The 18237-nt window shown below is 30.8% G+C and overlaps 1 protein-coding gene across 1 annotated transcript in view; it reads left to right on the forward strand.

The window, feature by feature from the left end:
• Window positions 1-18237, forward strand: part of LOC129962936 (uncharacterized) — a 29236-nt gene that overhangs the window by 3064 nt on the left and 7935 nt on the right. The window contains exons 2-4 of the mRNA XM_056076939.1: window positions 6618-6949; window positions 12026-12244; window positions 13382-13701. Of these exons, the coding sequence (XP_055932914.1) occupies window positions 6618-6949; window positions 12026-12244; window positions 13382-13701 (871 nt within the window). The remainder of the gene's footprint in view (window positions 1-6617; window positions 6950-12025; window positions 12245-13381; window positions 13702-18237) is intronic.

An 18237-nucleotide genomic window follows, 5' to 3' on the forward strand; every position in this document is an offset into this window, starting at 1 on the left:
AGTTGCCCCAGGGCCCCACATCAGAGGGGGGGGGCAAATCGAATAGAAAGTTTATTTTATGCCCCAAATCAAATAGAAAATTTATTTTACGTTTCCTTTTCTAATGAACGTTCTTCATTACTGAAGTAGTAAAGAAGAGGGGGGCTCCTCAAGAAGTTTTTGCTCCGGGCCCCAATTAGGCTAAGTCGGGCCTTGCAGATTTGATATCAGAAGATAAAAACACTTTTGTTTTTATTCGAAAGTTTGAATGTCAAGAATATTTCTCAGAATATGATTTCTTAGACCAAGACAGATTCTCTTAGATCTGTATTCTGACTTCGAAGTGAACTGACTGACTGAAATTGTGACTTCATATTTTGTTAAGTATATTTATTGACTGAAGCAAAATAAATATTATTATTTATGACAATTAAATCTTCTTGAAAGTAAAACTAAGAACTGAATTTTATGATGAATCAGAGAAATTTTTATTGAATAATTCTTTGAGATATTGTATAAATTGTAAAAATTATTCGATTGTAAACATAAAACTTCAATGCCGAAAGATTTTTTTATGTACATATATTAAAAAAAACATGTTTGACATCAGCAAATAATGTTTTATATTAATTGAAGTTTCACTTTGATTTAAAGTTTAAATTTGGATGAAGCTGACCGAAAATTAGAGAGATACATAGTACAATGAACGGAGATATACATAGTACTATGACCTAAGCCTCCTATAATGGTGTGAATTATATGATTATCAAAACTTGAAGCTTAAAAAGCATTTTATATTAATTGAAGTTTAATAATTTTCTATTAAAAGACCAAGTTATATAAAATATTGAAAGGAAAATTTTAGCGCACTAATTTCGGCGTATCAGCTGGTCACCAAAGGCTGCTAGTATATAATATAACTTGAAAATATTTCTCATTTCTGAAATATCTTTTGTTTTGGAAAACTTAATATCACACACCCATATTTGCAAGCAAAGAATTTTTTCTTATTCTTCGGTATACCTTTACTTCTGTTATTTTAGGATGTCTTAAATATTCAGTTTTTCAAATTTCGACATAATGAATGTTTGCATTGAAGCTTGAATTTAATAAATGTTTCGATCTAAGTTTGGGATAAAAACCTCCACATTTTAAAATAAAAATATCTCTGCACATTTTATAAATATAAATTTGTAACTTTGTATGTGCATAGATGAATATCAGAAAAATATTTTATTTAGAGACAATTTTACACTATGACCATATAATTTTAAAACTCCCTTATCAATTTCCACAGAAACCATAAAGTTTTCATAAAATTATCTAAATTATTTAATGAACTTTGTAACTGGAAATAGGTGCACTATTAAGGAAAATAAACGCTTGCTTCACTTTTTTGGAATACCCTGTATATGTATATACAAGTTTAAAAAATATAATAAATATTTCCACTTTTTAAAATTATTTTAGTTTGTTATGAAATTTAAATGATAAAGTATAAATCTGTTTCCAATATCAATGCGGTACATTTCATTTGATATGAGATTTCACTTCTTAATTCGTTTTCTTTTATTGTTCGCTTTTAAGTCAGACATTCTTATGACCTGCATATCATATAAATAATTAAATATTCCAAAAGATTATTTAATATAATTGAATAAACTAACTAATTCTTAATTAATTTTAATTGATTATAAAATCAATAATTATGCACTATTTGTGTTATTTGAAGATGAAATGAAGGTATTTTCTTGTCAGAAAATGTTTGCCTCCGCCTCATCGTTCGAGTGAATTTATGGTTATAAAGCTACAGTTTAAAATATGGGCAATAACCATATACACTTCTTTTTTTCAAAATCGAAACTCTTTCTTATAAACTTTGATTCAGTTATGTTTTTTTTATAGGAGATTTTCTTTTCAAATATGAAATACTAAAAAAATTCAAACAGATGTTTTTTAACCCGTTATATTTTTAAATCTCAAATTGGGATTTTAAGATACAACTTTATACAATTGTTTCTTCACTTTCTTAACTTATACTTTACTTTACACAACAATTCATCTTTACAAGTAAAGATGCAATTTAATACAATTGCGATAGCTTATTTTACCCAATTTATCTTTACAAGTAAAGATGTAACTTAATACAATTGCGATATTTTAAAAATGTTGTAAAAATGGAATAATATTCTATTAATATTTTCCCGTGTCTTTGTGCTTCAAAGAATAACTTATCAAACACAGTTTTAACTATTCTCGATTTATCTATAAATTTTCGAGGTTGCCAGTATTTTTACATAACATTTATAGCAAATGGGATTTTAAACAACATTTGGAAACCCTTAGTCTGTTAGTGTTTTCACAATAAAAAAAAACTTCGCTTCGTCGATCTGTAACTCCAGCTGTCTAATTATTTGCTGTCGTCAAAACACATCTGCTGAAAAGTGAAAGAGAATGAACGCTCTTTTGGCTTTAGGACTTACTGTGTAAAATAATAATAAAAAAAAAATCTACAGTATTCTAACAGAAAAGATATTGCATAAAATGCGTCTGTAAAAGAGTTGAGATCTGCACTGTAGACAAAAACACTGTATTAACTATCATTGAAGATGCAAACATTTTTTAAAATTAAATAAAAATGTTAGAAGAATTATATGTTTTTTTTAAAAAATTAGTTGCCTTAGTAGCCAGATGATTTGCTGGAAATATTGATTATATTTTATTTAGGTTAAATCTATCGTGCATTAATTAATGTTCATGAATCATCTAGAAAGAATTATAAGGTTTCAAACTGCGATAGACATTAAAGTAAAGCTATTTTAATACTCTTATATCTACTCGTTATTTTGTCTTAATTAGCTTTCTCAATGGAGTCAAATCTCATGATGTTATAATTCCATTCAAAATACAACTATACGAATTATTTATAGTCCAACAGTAGCTATATTTTCGGATAATGAATTTCAATTTTTGATTCCTCATGTAAAATACTCGGATGTTAAATATAATCTTTCTTTTTTCAGCTTTCGGCAATGAATGAAAAGCACGCAATTATATTTCTGATGAAATAATAAAAATGTAGTATTGTTAAAAACTATATAGAAATATTTTTTAAAAAAATTCTGAATTATGAAACAAATTAGTAGTATTAAAAAACATTAAAAAAGATTTAAAATGGTGTAGAAAACCGCTTTATATAATAATATTTTCTGAAATTACTGTAGAAAATTAAGAAAATTTTGGTTATTTTTTAATTAATTAAATTTCAAATTACAATTATAACAAAAATCGTTCGGATATCCACTTTCCACAATGTATATGTACCGAATTCGACGATATGCCAAATGAATTTGGTCAAATGATCTGCTCTGTATAGTGTTAACTCCCGCATTCACTCTTTCTCTCTCATGCACACATACAAATCTTTATTATTAGTAGAGATAAAGGAAAAGAAATTAATTAATTTAAGTTAATGCATCTAAGATAAGCGTTGTAGCGAAATGTCAGAAAAAAAAATTGAAAAGTTTTCCTAAATTAATTTCTTTTGTCCGCGTAAAAAAGTATAAAGGAACAAGCACTGATAATCATCGAAAGAATCCAAAATCTAGGCGAATAATACGACTCTATTTTGAATCACGATCCTTAATTTAGGAATTTTTGACACCTGATTACACATTATTTTATATTATGACAAAATGCTAACTTTCCATCGGCAAAATGTGTAATAGATTCCAGAATGAAATTCGACGTGGATCATGGGAGTATAAACTGATTCCATTCATAAAAATGAAAAACCTAAAAATTAATTTTAAGTACAATATTTTAACAATTGATGCAGCTCAAGATGAAACTAATGTTAAAAAAATTATTTATAGAATTTTATCTAAATTCAGCATGAATACAAAACAAGAATAAACGTACAAATTTTACCTAAAAACAGAAATCCTAACGAAATGTTTGTTTTCAATAGGAAAAAAAATCGCAAAAATACAAAATCTTTAAAAGGAGTGTTTATTGTTTGTTTGTTTTTGAGCCTGCTTGTATGTGATTTCCAAAAAAAAAAAAAAAAAAAGTGAAAACCTTTAAAAGTTAAATAGCTATGCTTTCTCTGAATGGGATTTATAGACCAATCATCAGAAATAGACAGTTTTATTTATTTAGGAAGAAAAAATATTGGAATGTTTCATTATTTAGGTTTACCATATATCTTCAATTCAATAAAAACTGCGATGCACTTGACTGATTTCGAAGAGGCGCTTTATGAAAATGAAAACACATTCGCATGTTCTAGCTCTTTTTTTTATTTGCTTCTCTAAATGTTTTGTCAGATAAATTTCTACAATAAGTCGGTATAAATTTCGTATGAATCGCCATTCTTTTGTTCTTGTTTATTTTTCATTATTCTTTTGTTCCTGTAAGAATAAGATTAATGCTTGTAAAAATTGATTATGTTTATAGAAATGTTCAATATCAGATTAATATTTTTTTTAATCAAAATTTAGATTTTTTTTCCTATCATAAGTTAGTGGCAGTGAAAAAAACTTGTAACAATTTTAACAATCAAAACTTTGTAATGGTAATCGATACAACAGTGATACGAGTTTAAAACATTTATAGTCTTTTAATGCAGTAGCCAATGCTGTATTAAACATGTTTTTAGCGACTTAGAAATCGTAGACTACTTGAACCAGCATTAGTTTTGTTAACTGTTCGATTAGACTAACCAATCTTTTCAAGAATCTCTGGAACAATTTGGTATCATTCTGTGATTTACTTTCTTAGTTTCTGGGTTTTAATTGTTGTACCAATTTCTATGTTCTCCAGATTTAGGCATTTTTGACAATGTTTCAATTCAAAAGGACGAAGGAACAAGATTTGGTATCCCAATCTGTTCCAAAGCTCCGTAGAGGGATAGACTGCTTCTTTCAAATCATCAACAAAAATAATCTACCACTCTTTCAAATCGTTGGTGATTACATCGAAGGACTGTTAAAATTTCAAGCTGGGGCACATATTGTATTGGTATCTCTGTACTGTTTAACTCTCTGTATTTATACGAAGATGGGTGTTTTTAATGAACATAATGGAAGAAAACAATGGAACTCTTAATAAAAGCAACTGATTTCCCAAAAGATTAGCAATTACATTAATTGCTTATGCATTAATTTGAATATTAGTGCCTCTGCAGTTCCTCTAATCCTAAATGTAAATAGCGATTTTGTGAAATTCTTGGAAATTCAGGTAAAGAGCATTTTATGCCTGGCTATAGAAGCTGCTTAGAACAATTTTAAGGAGTGAATAGTAAAAATTTTAATATTAAAATATTAACTTTGAATTGCCAACCAGCTTCAAAATTAGCCTTAAAATGATAAAAATTAATTTTGAGATGGCACTAAAAGACTTCAATGGCGCAGTGTGGCCAGATATGGTTCTTGCGCCATTAAATCACAGACAAACAAACTAAAAGACTTCAAACAAAAGATTGTCTTAAATTGTGGTGGATTGAGGAGAAAGGTTTAACAGCTGATGACAAGATTAGTATGATTCTTGATTTGGTTGAAAAAAATTCTTGGACAGATTCAATTTCAATTATGTTTTTTTCAATTTTTTTAGTATCCAGGCTATTGTGCATGTTAATATAGCTCGTGTACCATGAACGCACTCGTTATGATTAAGAAAATTTTATTCTGTAGAATTTGAATTTTCTTTTTGTGCGTTTTGCTCTTTTTCTCCCATTTTCTTCTGTTTTAGAATCCATATTTTAAAATAAGGATAAGTTCTTGCTTGTAAAGCTGGACTTATTTTCTTAACTGAAGCGGAGAGTATCTGCCATTGAAGGGAACAATTAAATAGATTTTATTACAAAATGTAGCAATTTTTGTTAATAGTTTTTTTATTAAGTAATAACATTTCAATTTTTTTTGGTGGGCATTTGGAATGTAAAAAGAAAACGCTGTAAGTGATGTATTAATCGATGGTGAGCTTGAGAATAAATTAATTTTCTTAGTCTTCGCTGAATAGAACTTTTCCTCTATACACCGCATGCTTGCCAAATAATTTTAATATTATTACTTAGTAAAAAACTATTCGATGAAATAGCAAAATTATGTAAAATTTACTTGCATATGTATACTATAATGCATATAATTTACTTTGCATATGTAAATTATACAAAATTATGTATAATTTACTTCACAAAAATACTGTTTAATTTACTTGCAATTTTGAAAGCAACCATTTTTTTCTGTAAAGCAATAAACATGTAGTGTCGAAGATACTACATTTCATAAATAAGCTAAATCTCGTGCTAAATATCGCTTATAATAGGAGCATAAAAATATTTTTTTTCTCCAAAGAAGCTGCTAGATCATATATTATTCATATTTAATTAAAAAAAATCTAACGCAGAAAATGTCGAATATAGAAATTCACATTTATAGAATTTAGAAGAATAATTTCATTGATTCTAAATGGATGTGATAAATTTCCACACTTTAAAAAGAAGGAAATAATTTTATATAAATGAAATTACAAATATATACTTTAAATTTTTAGTAACAATGCATTCAAAACGCTCGCGATACTTTCATTCAGAGAAATTCAAACCTGATTAGAGGCCACTCCGATTTACATTTTAGGTATATTGGATTTTCTCCAGAATACCCTCAGCAAATGGGCAAATCCTTCGGTCACCAAACTCATCACCTCATGAGGGAACATCCCCTCTTCGATGGCAGATCATCAAAGACAAACAAGAACCCTTGTATAAGAATAGAAATGATGCCGAGCAATTTGGAAAGAGGAGATTCTGAGTATCAGAAATGTTCAACTTGTACCTACGATAGATACGTCAGACCAGCTGGATTGCCATCAGAGGAGATGTGGAGGGTTCTAGATCTGGAGGGCCAACGGGAACGTAAGACTAATGAACAGAAAAATGATTACAAAGCTCACGAAAGTCCAAAAACATGTAAGTAATCGTAAAATCCATTCTATTTCGACATCATGATCGTTAAGAAAAAAATGAAACTATAGGTCACCGAAGATATTAATAAGTTTTGGGTCAATTACAACATAAACAATTTTTCTGTTATTCTTATAAATTACCACCGAACTTATAACTAATAAATCTTTCTAACTGTTAAATTCGTTTGATTATCGTTTCTAACTTTAAGGTCAAATTAATTTTAAATTTTATAAAAAGTGTCGGAATCTCTTTTTATTAATGGTTTATTTTGTGCATCAATTTCTTTAAGCAATTAATTAAAAAACATCCATTGACATTGGATTCAGAATATAAAAAATATAATTAATAGATCTTAAATCTATATATCGGCAGAAAAAATAATAGCAATAGTGCATTCTTCAAAAAAAAAAAAAAAAAAAAAAAAAGTTCGCATTTTTTTATTTCTACAGTTACAAAAAACAAATTCTGTATTTTCAAAGATAAGTTTTAAGTTATATAAATCAAAATAAAATGCAGTGTCAGAATGATGAGCCGTGTATGAAGTTTCAGCGCTTTTTAATTAAACTAAAATGAAAATATCCAGAGATGAAATTACAAAGACGATGCAGTTAGCCTATCGCCTTCGAGGGCAAATAAATGTTAATGAAGAGGATTCCTCTTTATGTAGAATATAGTGTAGTCACCAAGAATCCAGTACCCATCCATTTATATGAGTTGGAACAGGTACTGAAAAAAATATGTGTGATTAAAAATTTATTTAAATTGAAAAAGTAAACTTAGCACAATATAAAGTAGTGTTGAAAATATTGTCCTTATAATGCTTTTTTCTTTCTCATATATAAAATATAAGGAAAGTATTGTAATCGCCAGAATATTCAAATTCGGGGTTTTGATGAATCCCCGGGTCCTAAATCTCCCTGAGCTCACAAAAAGAGTCCTCTGAAAAGCCATTTCAATATAATTTAATAAGATTAATACAAAATGCAGAAGCTATATAAAGAAAATTCGATATACAGCTTTAATATCTATATTGTAGAAATCTATCAAATTTTGAGCCAAATCCAACGAGGGGTTGAACGTCTGTCCGTCTGTACTTTTAGAAGCTTGTAAACGCGATAACTCAAAAACTCATTTATAAAATGTTGGTATGTAATTTTGTAATTACAGTTGTAGTTCTATTTCAAATTTAGGATTAATTGATTGAAAAATACGCGTCTAAAGCATAAATCGAATTCGGAATATTATTAACCGTATGTTCAGCGATAAATCGCAAAAAAAAAAAAAAAAAAAAAAAAAAAAACCCTCGCCAAAGATTACCAGATAGATTTAGTAAATGCTAAATTCTCGCCAAAGATAAATATTCCGTAACCATTTTATGCCAATATCATGTAAGGCGTTCTCTTACCTTACCCAATTTGTCACAATTTTTTGCAGGGGGGCATAGCACCTTTATTAGAAGGTATGTGAAAAAGTTTAGGGAAGGCCACTGCTTCTAGTTTTAAAAATGTAATTTCGTATATCATAGTACACTTCCGCCGGAATGCTCCTCAGATAAGAGGATGAGAAATATCCGGCATGGTGTTGGCTCTCGTCACATGGGAGGGTACAGAAATGGTGAGGGTCGACTATCTCTTACGGATGACGAAATGTGCTCGATATGGGAAGGGTTGTACTGTGGCCATTGAAAGCCCTTAGGATTCAACCTTAGTTCCTATCAGTGTTACTGTCGCGGCTGTCCAGTAAGTTAGATAAGTGAATGCGCCTTAGTGGCGGGTTGGGGTGGCCAGTTATGGTATTTCATAGCACATTAAACTTTCTGAAGTTACCGCTATTAAAACATTGAGCATACGGTGAAACTGAGTTTATCAAAGTAAACGTTCTATTCATTAAATGGGTTAGATATAATTAAAATTAAGAAAATAAATATGAATTAAACAAAGCCAAAAACTGCAGTAAATGAAAAGGGAAATGAAGACAATAGTATTTTTATTGTTTTCTAATAGTTAGGTACATTTATCTTTTAAAAAATAAGAGATGTTTTCTGGTAAGAACAATGATTACTGCAAATATTTAGGAGCTTAAACTAGAATTTTACAAAGTATCTTCTTCTTTTTTCATTTAGATCAATCAAATTTTGCAATCAACCAGGCGAAAAAAAAAAAAAAAAAACCCATACAAGATGCATATTCAGTTTTCTTCGCCATACTTTGAAACACATAATCCTCATATGTGGAATTTTGAAAATAAAAATCTGAGCACTCATAGCGTTTTTTCGCTCAAAGTCCGTAATTTTTAAACGTATAACGGTTTTATTAGGGAGTATGCGAAGAAATTTTTTTTTTTAAAGAACACTTTATCTAATTTAATAATTAAAACGTCCCACACGTGTCTGCTGTTAATAAGTATAAAAAATATTCACATTAATTTAATTAGATACCATTATACCTGACAGTTTATTTTTGTATGCCTCTTATTTAGATTATGTGGGACGAAATATAGAGGCGACATTTAAATTAAGATGATTAAAATTCAATTCTGTTACTTCTTCAAGGTCTAATCTGAGTGACAGATTAATGATTAAGAGGAAACTGGTTTCGCAGCGCCTTCAATAACTTATCCAATTTTGTATCGCGCAGACATTTCATTCTGCGTCTTGGTCTTTTGTTCTGCAATCTCTCGTCACGCATCGGAAGCAACTCTTTCAAAAAAAAAAAAAAAAAAAAAAAACGGTTTTTCTCTTGTGTGTTTCCGGCTTTGAAAACTGTGTCGCCAAAATTAGATTATTCTTTACAAAAAAAAATTTCTTTTCAATAAGCTGGACGATGATTCAGTTCTTTAAAATATTGCATTTGTAGAATCAGTTTAATTCGGTCACAATTAGAGACCGTTAATACTGAATAATTGCATATTTGTTCCGAGAACTTACCTCCCTAGGTTTTGTATTGTCATGTGTAGAAATTGGACATTAAAAGTACGCTGGATCCCCTCTCCCCATTAATTACAATGAAATAAATAATAATGAAAATCGTTCTTATCTTTACTAATAATAAAATCCTCCCGGGGGGCATTTCGTAATTGAGGATGAGAGATTTCTAGATGGTGTTTGGTTCTCGTCACCCTGGAGGGTACAGGAAAAAGGGTGGGGGAGGTTCTGGCTCATCCCATGGATGACGGGACATACTTCCTTAGGGAAAGGTTGTACCGTGGCCGGTGATAGCCCTTAAGAATCAAGCATAGTTTCCGCCAGTATTGCTGCAGCGGCGGTCTGTTCATTCTGTTTTTTATCCGTATGCCTTTGAGGTGAGTCGGAGAGTCAATAACTTTACTAATAATAAGACGAATGTGTGTATATGTGTTTGTTAGCTTTCTACAAGCCAGACCGTTTGACTTGCAACGACCAAATTTATGATATATATACCTTGAAGGATGGGAATGTGCGCCTGTGAGAGAGAATATACAGAAATACACAGTACAATGAACAGAATGGGGTAAAACTTTTATAATTGTATGAATTATATGCATATAAAAATTTGTAGTTTAAAAATATTTTGCTGAGGAATTCATTCAAACAAGGTTACATGAAATACTTTACTGAAAATTTTAGCGACCGTTAATCTCAGCGAGGAAGATGGTTGCCAAAGAAAGATAGTAATACATAGAGTTTGGTAAATCTAAATCGATCGGTCGCCACCATACACATAATTAATTTATATTATAAGTAGATATTAATACAAATAATTTTATATTTCAGGAAAACGAAATTAAATCGCATTTTTAAAACTATATATAAATTACATGAAAGCTTTGGATTTCTTAATGTAATGATGCAAAACTTTGAATGTTTATCTGTTTACTGTTTTAAGAATTTATGCATAAATACTTTTAGTTCGTCTTAATCTGAGAATTAGTCTGTCTTAGAATGAGTGTGACGGGAACCGATTACATTAATCCAAGCCCACACCTATGTTCACTGATATAAAAAAAATGTAACTAATCCAAGATTTCGATTAATAGCTATTTTAAAATTTAAGGAGTTCATTTTTACTCATTACATATGTTTTTTTGCTTTATTGTATCAAAGTTGTATGCTAAGATATTATAAATTTTAAAAAATGCGAGCTCGAGATTTTGACGAATTCTTTTTTAGACCGTTTTGAGTCCGAAATTATGTTCATCTGTATGTGAATATAATAACAATTGTTTTGATACCGACAGATGAAATTTATATGCTCTTTACATTATTAATTTTTATATTTCTACCAACTATTGAAAGAATATGCATAGCAAGTTTGACTGTTTGTCTATACAAATTGAAGCAAAGGTGATCTTTATAAAATTTTTATCCAGGGTCTGGAGAGGAATAACATTTTTATTAGGAAATATATTGTTACAAATCTGTAATTTTGCTACCCGGCTTGAATAGTGTCATCGTGGAAAAAAAGTTGTAAGATCTGTCCTGTGCATGCTGAGCGAGTGTTGCGTCAATGACCTCATTGCTTGGCGACAAACTTGGCGGGCCTTTGGCGAGTTTGGCGACTAAATGGATCATACTGGAAAGTTCGAGAAGTTTCACGATCCATCCAGTAGGAACCAAGATACACTCAGATACGCCCTGATTGATCTGAAAATTCTAGCCCCTCCTCCCGGAACTATAAAAGACAGGCACTCTGAAGAAGCTGCAGTGTGTGTATCGTCAGAAATGACGTGTGAGAGTAGTCGGAATCGCCGACACGAAGAGAAACTGAAGGATTAGACAGCAAGAAAGCTGCTGAACTATAGCAGTTAATTGTGCTGCGGTATTACGATTGATTAGCAGTATTTGTAGAAAATTTTTTTTGTAACAATATGAGAAAGTTTGGGGAGATAATCTCCTCTGGTTTCTCCTAAAAAAGCGCAGTGCATCCCAATATTTTTTTCAAGGGCTGGATGAGGGATAACATTTTTCTTAGGGTGTATATGGAAAGTTTTATAAAGTCAACGCCCTCTGGTTTTTCATATAAGATGCGCAACGCATTCTAATATTAAAATGATACTATAAATTTAAATAGTATTATATAATCATGTCTAATAATATATTAGGTGGATTGAAACATTGTTATAAGAAAAAGGATTCTGAGTATGAGAAGTGTTCAACTTGTACCTACGAGAGAAGTGCTGTTCGTGACTATGATAGAGATCTCAGGCCTGCTGGATTGCCATCAGAAGAGATGTGGAGGGTTCTGGATCTGGAGGGCCAACGAGAACCCAAGACTAAAGAAAAGGAAACTCGCTTCGAAACTGAAGACAGGCCCCAAACCTGTAAGTAACTGTAAAAACTACTCTGTTCTAACATCACGATGATTAAGAAAAACTGTAATAGTTGGTCGTCATAAGTCATTACAAAAAGGGTTTGTATTGCTTACAGCACAAACGAGCGTAGTATCATCTTTATAAGTCGTCATCTAAACTTGTCAGCAGAAGGAGGAAAAAAAAAAAAAAAAATCGTAGCATGATCAAACATTCATGTGTGTTTCCGGTCCCGAAAAATGTTTCCAAAAGCAGATTATTATTTTCAGGAAATTCTTTTCAGTAATTTTCTGATCATTGAGGATTAAATTTCTTTAGAATATTATAACTCCAGAATCACTTTTATCCGGTAGCAATGGAATCTCACTGAATAACTGTATAATTATTTCTAAAACTTGCATGTCTATTAATAATAATGTCTTGCCTGTCTATTAATTAATAATTGTAATACCATCTGTAGAAATTCAAACTCCGTTGATCTTTTTTCTCCAATAACTAAAAGAGTAGAGAGAGTAGAAAGAGAGATTTGTAATTGTCAAAAATTATGAACTCGTGATTTTGGCGAATTTCTAACTTCTTGAGTCCGAAAAACACATTTTTGAAACAATGACTGCAATTACAATTCCGAGGTAAAATAGGATTTTATCATAGTAAATAAAATCACAAATCGTTATTATGTTTATAAACTATGCTATTATTTATCACAGAAGCGCTTATTTTTTGGATCAAAGGCGATAGTTTTGTACTTTACAATTTTTTTTAGTTCTTAGAAGAAGTTACAAAGAAAAAAACTACATTATAACTACATTAGGATCTTATTCATACATTATAACTACATTATAACATCTTATTATATGCTACATTAGGATCCTATTCAAGAATATTTAAGAAGGTGCTATGATACAGCGTGCAACATTCTCTTTTAGTGCATACTTCAGAGATCTTTGAATATTTTCGTCATGTTTTGAAATATTCGCTAAAATAAAAGCCGATGGTCGTGTGTAGTAGCTAGGGTTAACTTCCTTATTTATTCTATAAATCATTGTCATTACACTTGTTTTGAAGAATTTCACATATACGTATAGGTTGTTTATGCAGCCTTTTTCTTCTAATGATAATTCTAAAATACAATTTTTAATCTTGTTTCAGATTATTCAAGACACAAAGCGCACTTCCCTGCTCACTATCTGCATTACGAAGGTTACTGGGATGAACACGACTATAGCCATTCCGATTATGATCATCATGTTCAGAACCACCATCTCCATGGTCACCACCAGCGTGCCTACGGTTCCCGTGATCATGAACATCATGCCTATAGACATCTTAGCCATGATCATGGACAAAATTCGAAAGAGCAGAAACGAGATAATCCTGTTTCAGTATCTATATGCATAAATCCTCGCAAATCAAAAGGGAAATTTTACATGCCAGCTATCTGTGGCGACTATAATTTTGAAAAGAACAAAGTAAGTTCAACAATCTAAAAAAAGTATTTCTCTTAATAATAGCAAATCCATCAGAATTTGTGATTTGTTATGTATGTACTTCGAGACAATTTGAAGCAGAAATGATCATTCATTTAAAATCATCTCGGAAATACAATATTCTTCACTTCTTCTATGAAGTATAAACCGCAGCTATCTTGTAGTCGGGTTTCGATATCGAAGTTAGAGAATCATAGGTTTGATTTATAGCTTCTTAGGAAGTAAGAATTGTTCTGCACGTGAAATTCACTATCAAGCCGGTAAATTTTTAGTAAATATGCAATGAACAGGTGTGCTCCTCCGGTATGAAAAGACCAGGCCCCGCACACTGTAAGGTAAACACAAGATCTGATGTATGATAAAGCAAAATATGTTATACTAATTCCATAATTTTTTGATTTGGCTTCTAAAGATTTCTTTCTTTTTCCGCCAATGAAAGAGCACAAGACAGGAGAAGGTTGTTTTCAGATGATAAACAAGTTAAGATAACTATCAAAACCATAGGGAGTGGTCTATCCGAAACTTAATAATGATATTATAGATACTTCCATTTGCACAAACGTTGAGAACCTTGGGCAAGGTGTAAAAGCCATGAGTGTGCAGATTAGAATTCGTGGCACAAAAGAATTTTGAGCTTCGTAGTATAGTGAAGAAAACTGAATACGCATTCTTGGCCACTTTTTACTCAGCAAACTGAAATTAAAATTTGCCATAGATTTCAAGTTTCAATAACATAATCAAATACTAAATTTCATTTATGAAATCGTTGCGTTTTCAAGTTATGTGCCAAAATCATTTTTCATTTAACAAATTTCATCTATTTAAATAGTTATGTTTTTACATTATCATGTTTATATGCATGTGAAACATCAGTCTAACAAATGATTAATTTGTAGACGGATTTGGTTTCGAATTTGACACAAATACACACTTGAGATAATAAAATTATTTATTAAATTTTATCTATCTAGATTTTTATGCTTGTGCTCATATGCTCTTAGCCAGATAAATAGAACGGATAAACTTTTTGTCAATGGATTTCACTTAAAATTTGACAGAAATCTTGACACATTCGATGAAAAGATCACATACTGAATTTCATCCGTCTAGCTCAAAGAGTTTTTGAGTTATAGTATTCACTAACAGACAGATGTAATTCCAGAATGATAGTCTTTTCAAAACTCCGAAAAATCTAAAACTTGGAGATTCGTCAAAATTCGAAATCAAATTTTTTGACAACCTTTTCGATTCGCATAATTCATATGTAGGAAAGTAAAATGTCTAAATAACAGGAATATGATTTCTGCCAACCAAAATTGAGAGTTTCTATCAAACCGACAACATGTTGCACTTTCGTCTTAAAAAAATCTCACGAACATAGAAAATCGATGTGTTTATATCCAAATATTTCATTTGAGTGAAGGGTATTTAGTATCTTATTAATTTTTGCATTGTAAATTTTTTCCAATCAACTTCAATAACTTAATTCAATGATACCCAAATTATTATCTTTATCACTAAAATAACGAAGAATCGAATTCATCTAAAAATAATCAGTAGTTTGAATATGCCTTCAAAAATAGAGTAACCACTAAAAAACGAGGAAGCGGAGTTTCCCTCTATACTTTCAAGGTGGTATTTTTAGTCTAAACAACCTTACTGGCCTCCTTTATTCCTAAACATGCCTCCTTGTTTTGTGAGTATTTTCATTCTGTTACGGGATGTTATCTGAGTTAAGTTATCCTCGCTTCGTACTACTTCCTCTTCCTGCATTCTGGTGCTTCTGCTCCGTCAATTAAAACGTTGCTTTCTCCACGTGCCTTGTTATTTACTGTCACCTGTTTCGACCAAATGGCATTGAATAGTCTCTAGAATAAATTTAAACAAAGTGATATGAAACAGTATAGAGGAAAACTCTTAATACCTGTAACATTTTTGTTTAACAAAATAGAACTGCTATAATGATATTTTGCATTCGAAATGGAGCAAAGAATTCACCTTATTCGTCGAAAAATTTCGAAATTCTTTCGTGCGTTAACAGTGTAGAAATATTTTTACATAATAATAATTTGATATATTTTCAAGATTAAAAATTGGGTAAATTTGAATTAGTTTTCTTATTTTAATAAATCTTAATCATATTGGTGTATAAAAAAAAATCTTCGCGAGTGCTTTAGACGAAACGTATTGGGATATTTTCTAATATAAATGTTATCCAATTCTTCCCTCGCTCAAAAGAAGTGAGCCTTGGGCAATGTGTAAAAGCTACGCGTATCCAGATTTTTATTTTCAGAACCTCTCATAAGAGCATTATGTCCTTTGTATTATGGTAAATAAAATCATATATGTATTTTGAACACATTTTTTATTTTCTCATATATGAAGCATTCAAACGAAATTGTCAAAAATTCGAACTGGAGATTTTGATGGACCTCCTCGTTTCAGACCTCCCTAAGTATGAAACCCGTTTTTGGAATTATATCTGTCTATCGGTCTGTGAATTCAATAACTCATAAACGTTTCGAACCAGACAAATGAGATTTGGCATGTAGTCTTTTAGTTAAATTTGTGTATTTCAAACAAATTTTAAAAGATATCTTTTCAGAGGAAGTCTGTCTATCCTGCTGTCCAAATATGAGCTAACAGAATAATTATAGAATGAAGAGATCGGAATAGAAAACAAAATCGTTACACAGATTAATATTCCAAAGTGTAGATATGTATCCGTCAAAGTACCGAAATCTATCATTCTCTATTTTCACAACCATGTAAACACGATAGTTCAAAACCGCAATGATTTAAATGCATGAAACATGGTATGCAATTTTGTGACTATAATTGTAATTTATTTTACCACATTTTAGTTTCAATCATTTGAAAAAAATGGCATCAAAAATACATATTTGGTATTCTGATACTTGTACATTAACCACTTATCAGCGATTAATCGCTAATGCTAACACACTTATAGGGTCTTTCGTGACTACTTTCACCAATGGATTGCCATTTATTCAAGTGCACTTCAAGCCATTTATTATAGTGCACGAAAGAAAGTTTCGAGGAGACAACTGTCGCTGATTTCTCGACAGACTGAAACGGACAGAGAAGTATAATTTTAGCAATAAGACTGCTTACCAAATTTGTTTTGTCAAAGTCGTTGCGAATGAGCAGACTTGCAGAGAGTCAACTAGTACATGAAATTGGTCGAAAATTTGATAGAAATTTATAAATTTTATGTAAAGACTGTCGGAAAATATTAAATTTCATCTGTCTAGTTCAAAGCGTTTTTGAGTTTTCGTGTTCATAGACAACCGGACAGAATAGCAGGTAGACATAAAACAAAAAGTGTGTTTTTTCGACTGAGAGGGATGTGAAACGCGGGGATTCGTCAATATTTCCGAGGTCGAATTCATTGGCGATTACAATACTTTTCTTTGTTTATATACTATAAAATAAAAAGAAGTGACTGCAGCTTGAGTGTTACAATCACCACAAAGTGGTGCAGGAAAAAGTCCTATTCATTTCTTAAAAAATGTTTGCCAGTTAAAGGGTGGAAATAAAGTTGTCTTAACGCTTTCTGCACTTAATCTGTAATAATACAAAGACAATGTTGTCTTATTCCAAATTAGAGAAAGAATACTTGAATCATACTGGTCTATTGATTAGTTTGATTTTTAGATTGGAAGCGGAAGCTTTATTTGTAGTAGCTCGTAGTTGAGCTCGTTAATTTTAAACTACAGTCAGATGAATAAAAGTCATTTAAGCTGATATTCCCCTTTTCAAACTTTCCCACCACAACAGAGGAAGATGGACATCGTAGAAGGTCCTATTTGTCCATGCGATTTCTATCTGAAGCTCATTGGCTACTCAAAATGATAGAGAAAGGATTAATGGATTGAAGTACAGTTATAGCAATTTTATATTACTCACATACTTCCGGTTCTGTTCCTATTTTCTTCCGACAATTGGGGAAAATTTCAGCAAAAGTTTTGCTTATGATGTATCTGACACTTCTGCGTTGCAGGAGGCATGTGTGTAAAACTTAACTTCGATCAATATATTTCAAGCGACTAATGATTTATTTGATATAAATCGGGCGTGTATTCTGACCCTTAAAAGGCGCCGACTCCATATACACGGCAAATCTCCGATAAAATCGGATATCCAGCCCACGATTATAACAAACACCAAGATATCGAATTGAAAGCTCTATGTCATGAGTTGATTGAAATATATCTATTCCGAAGAACTCATTGATAGAAGCTATTGATTAATTATTCCCTCAGACTTTTTTTTTATAAAAGAGAAACTATTCACAAGATCTTCTTCATAGTACTCATTTTCATATTTAGTTTAAATATCTTTAAATGTCAATCAATATCGATTTTCTTAGCCGTCGTGGAAAATGTTATACATTTCATGGAATGCATTTGTTGGAATATCAAGACTGTTGCCACCTTTGTAATACACAATCAGGAACCCTTTGTAATAAATAACCCCGAAAATATTTTGCATATC

This window comes from Argiope bruennichi, chromosome 3 (genome assembly GCF_947563725.1).
Source record: "Argiope bruennichi chromosome 3, qqArgBrue1.1, whole genome shotgun sequence".
NCBI classification, from domain to species: Eukaryota; Metazoa; Arthropoda; class Arachnida; order Araneae; family Araneidae; genus Argiope; species Argiope bruennichi.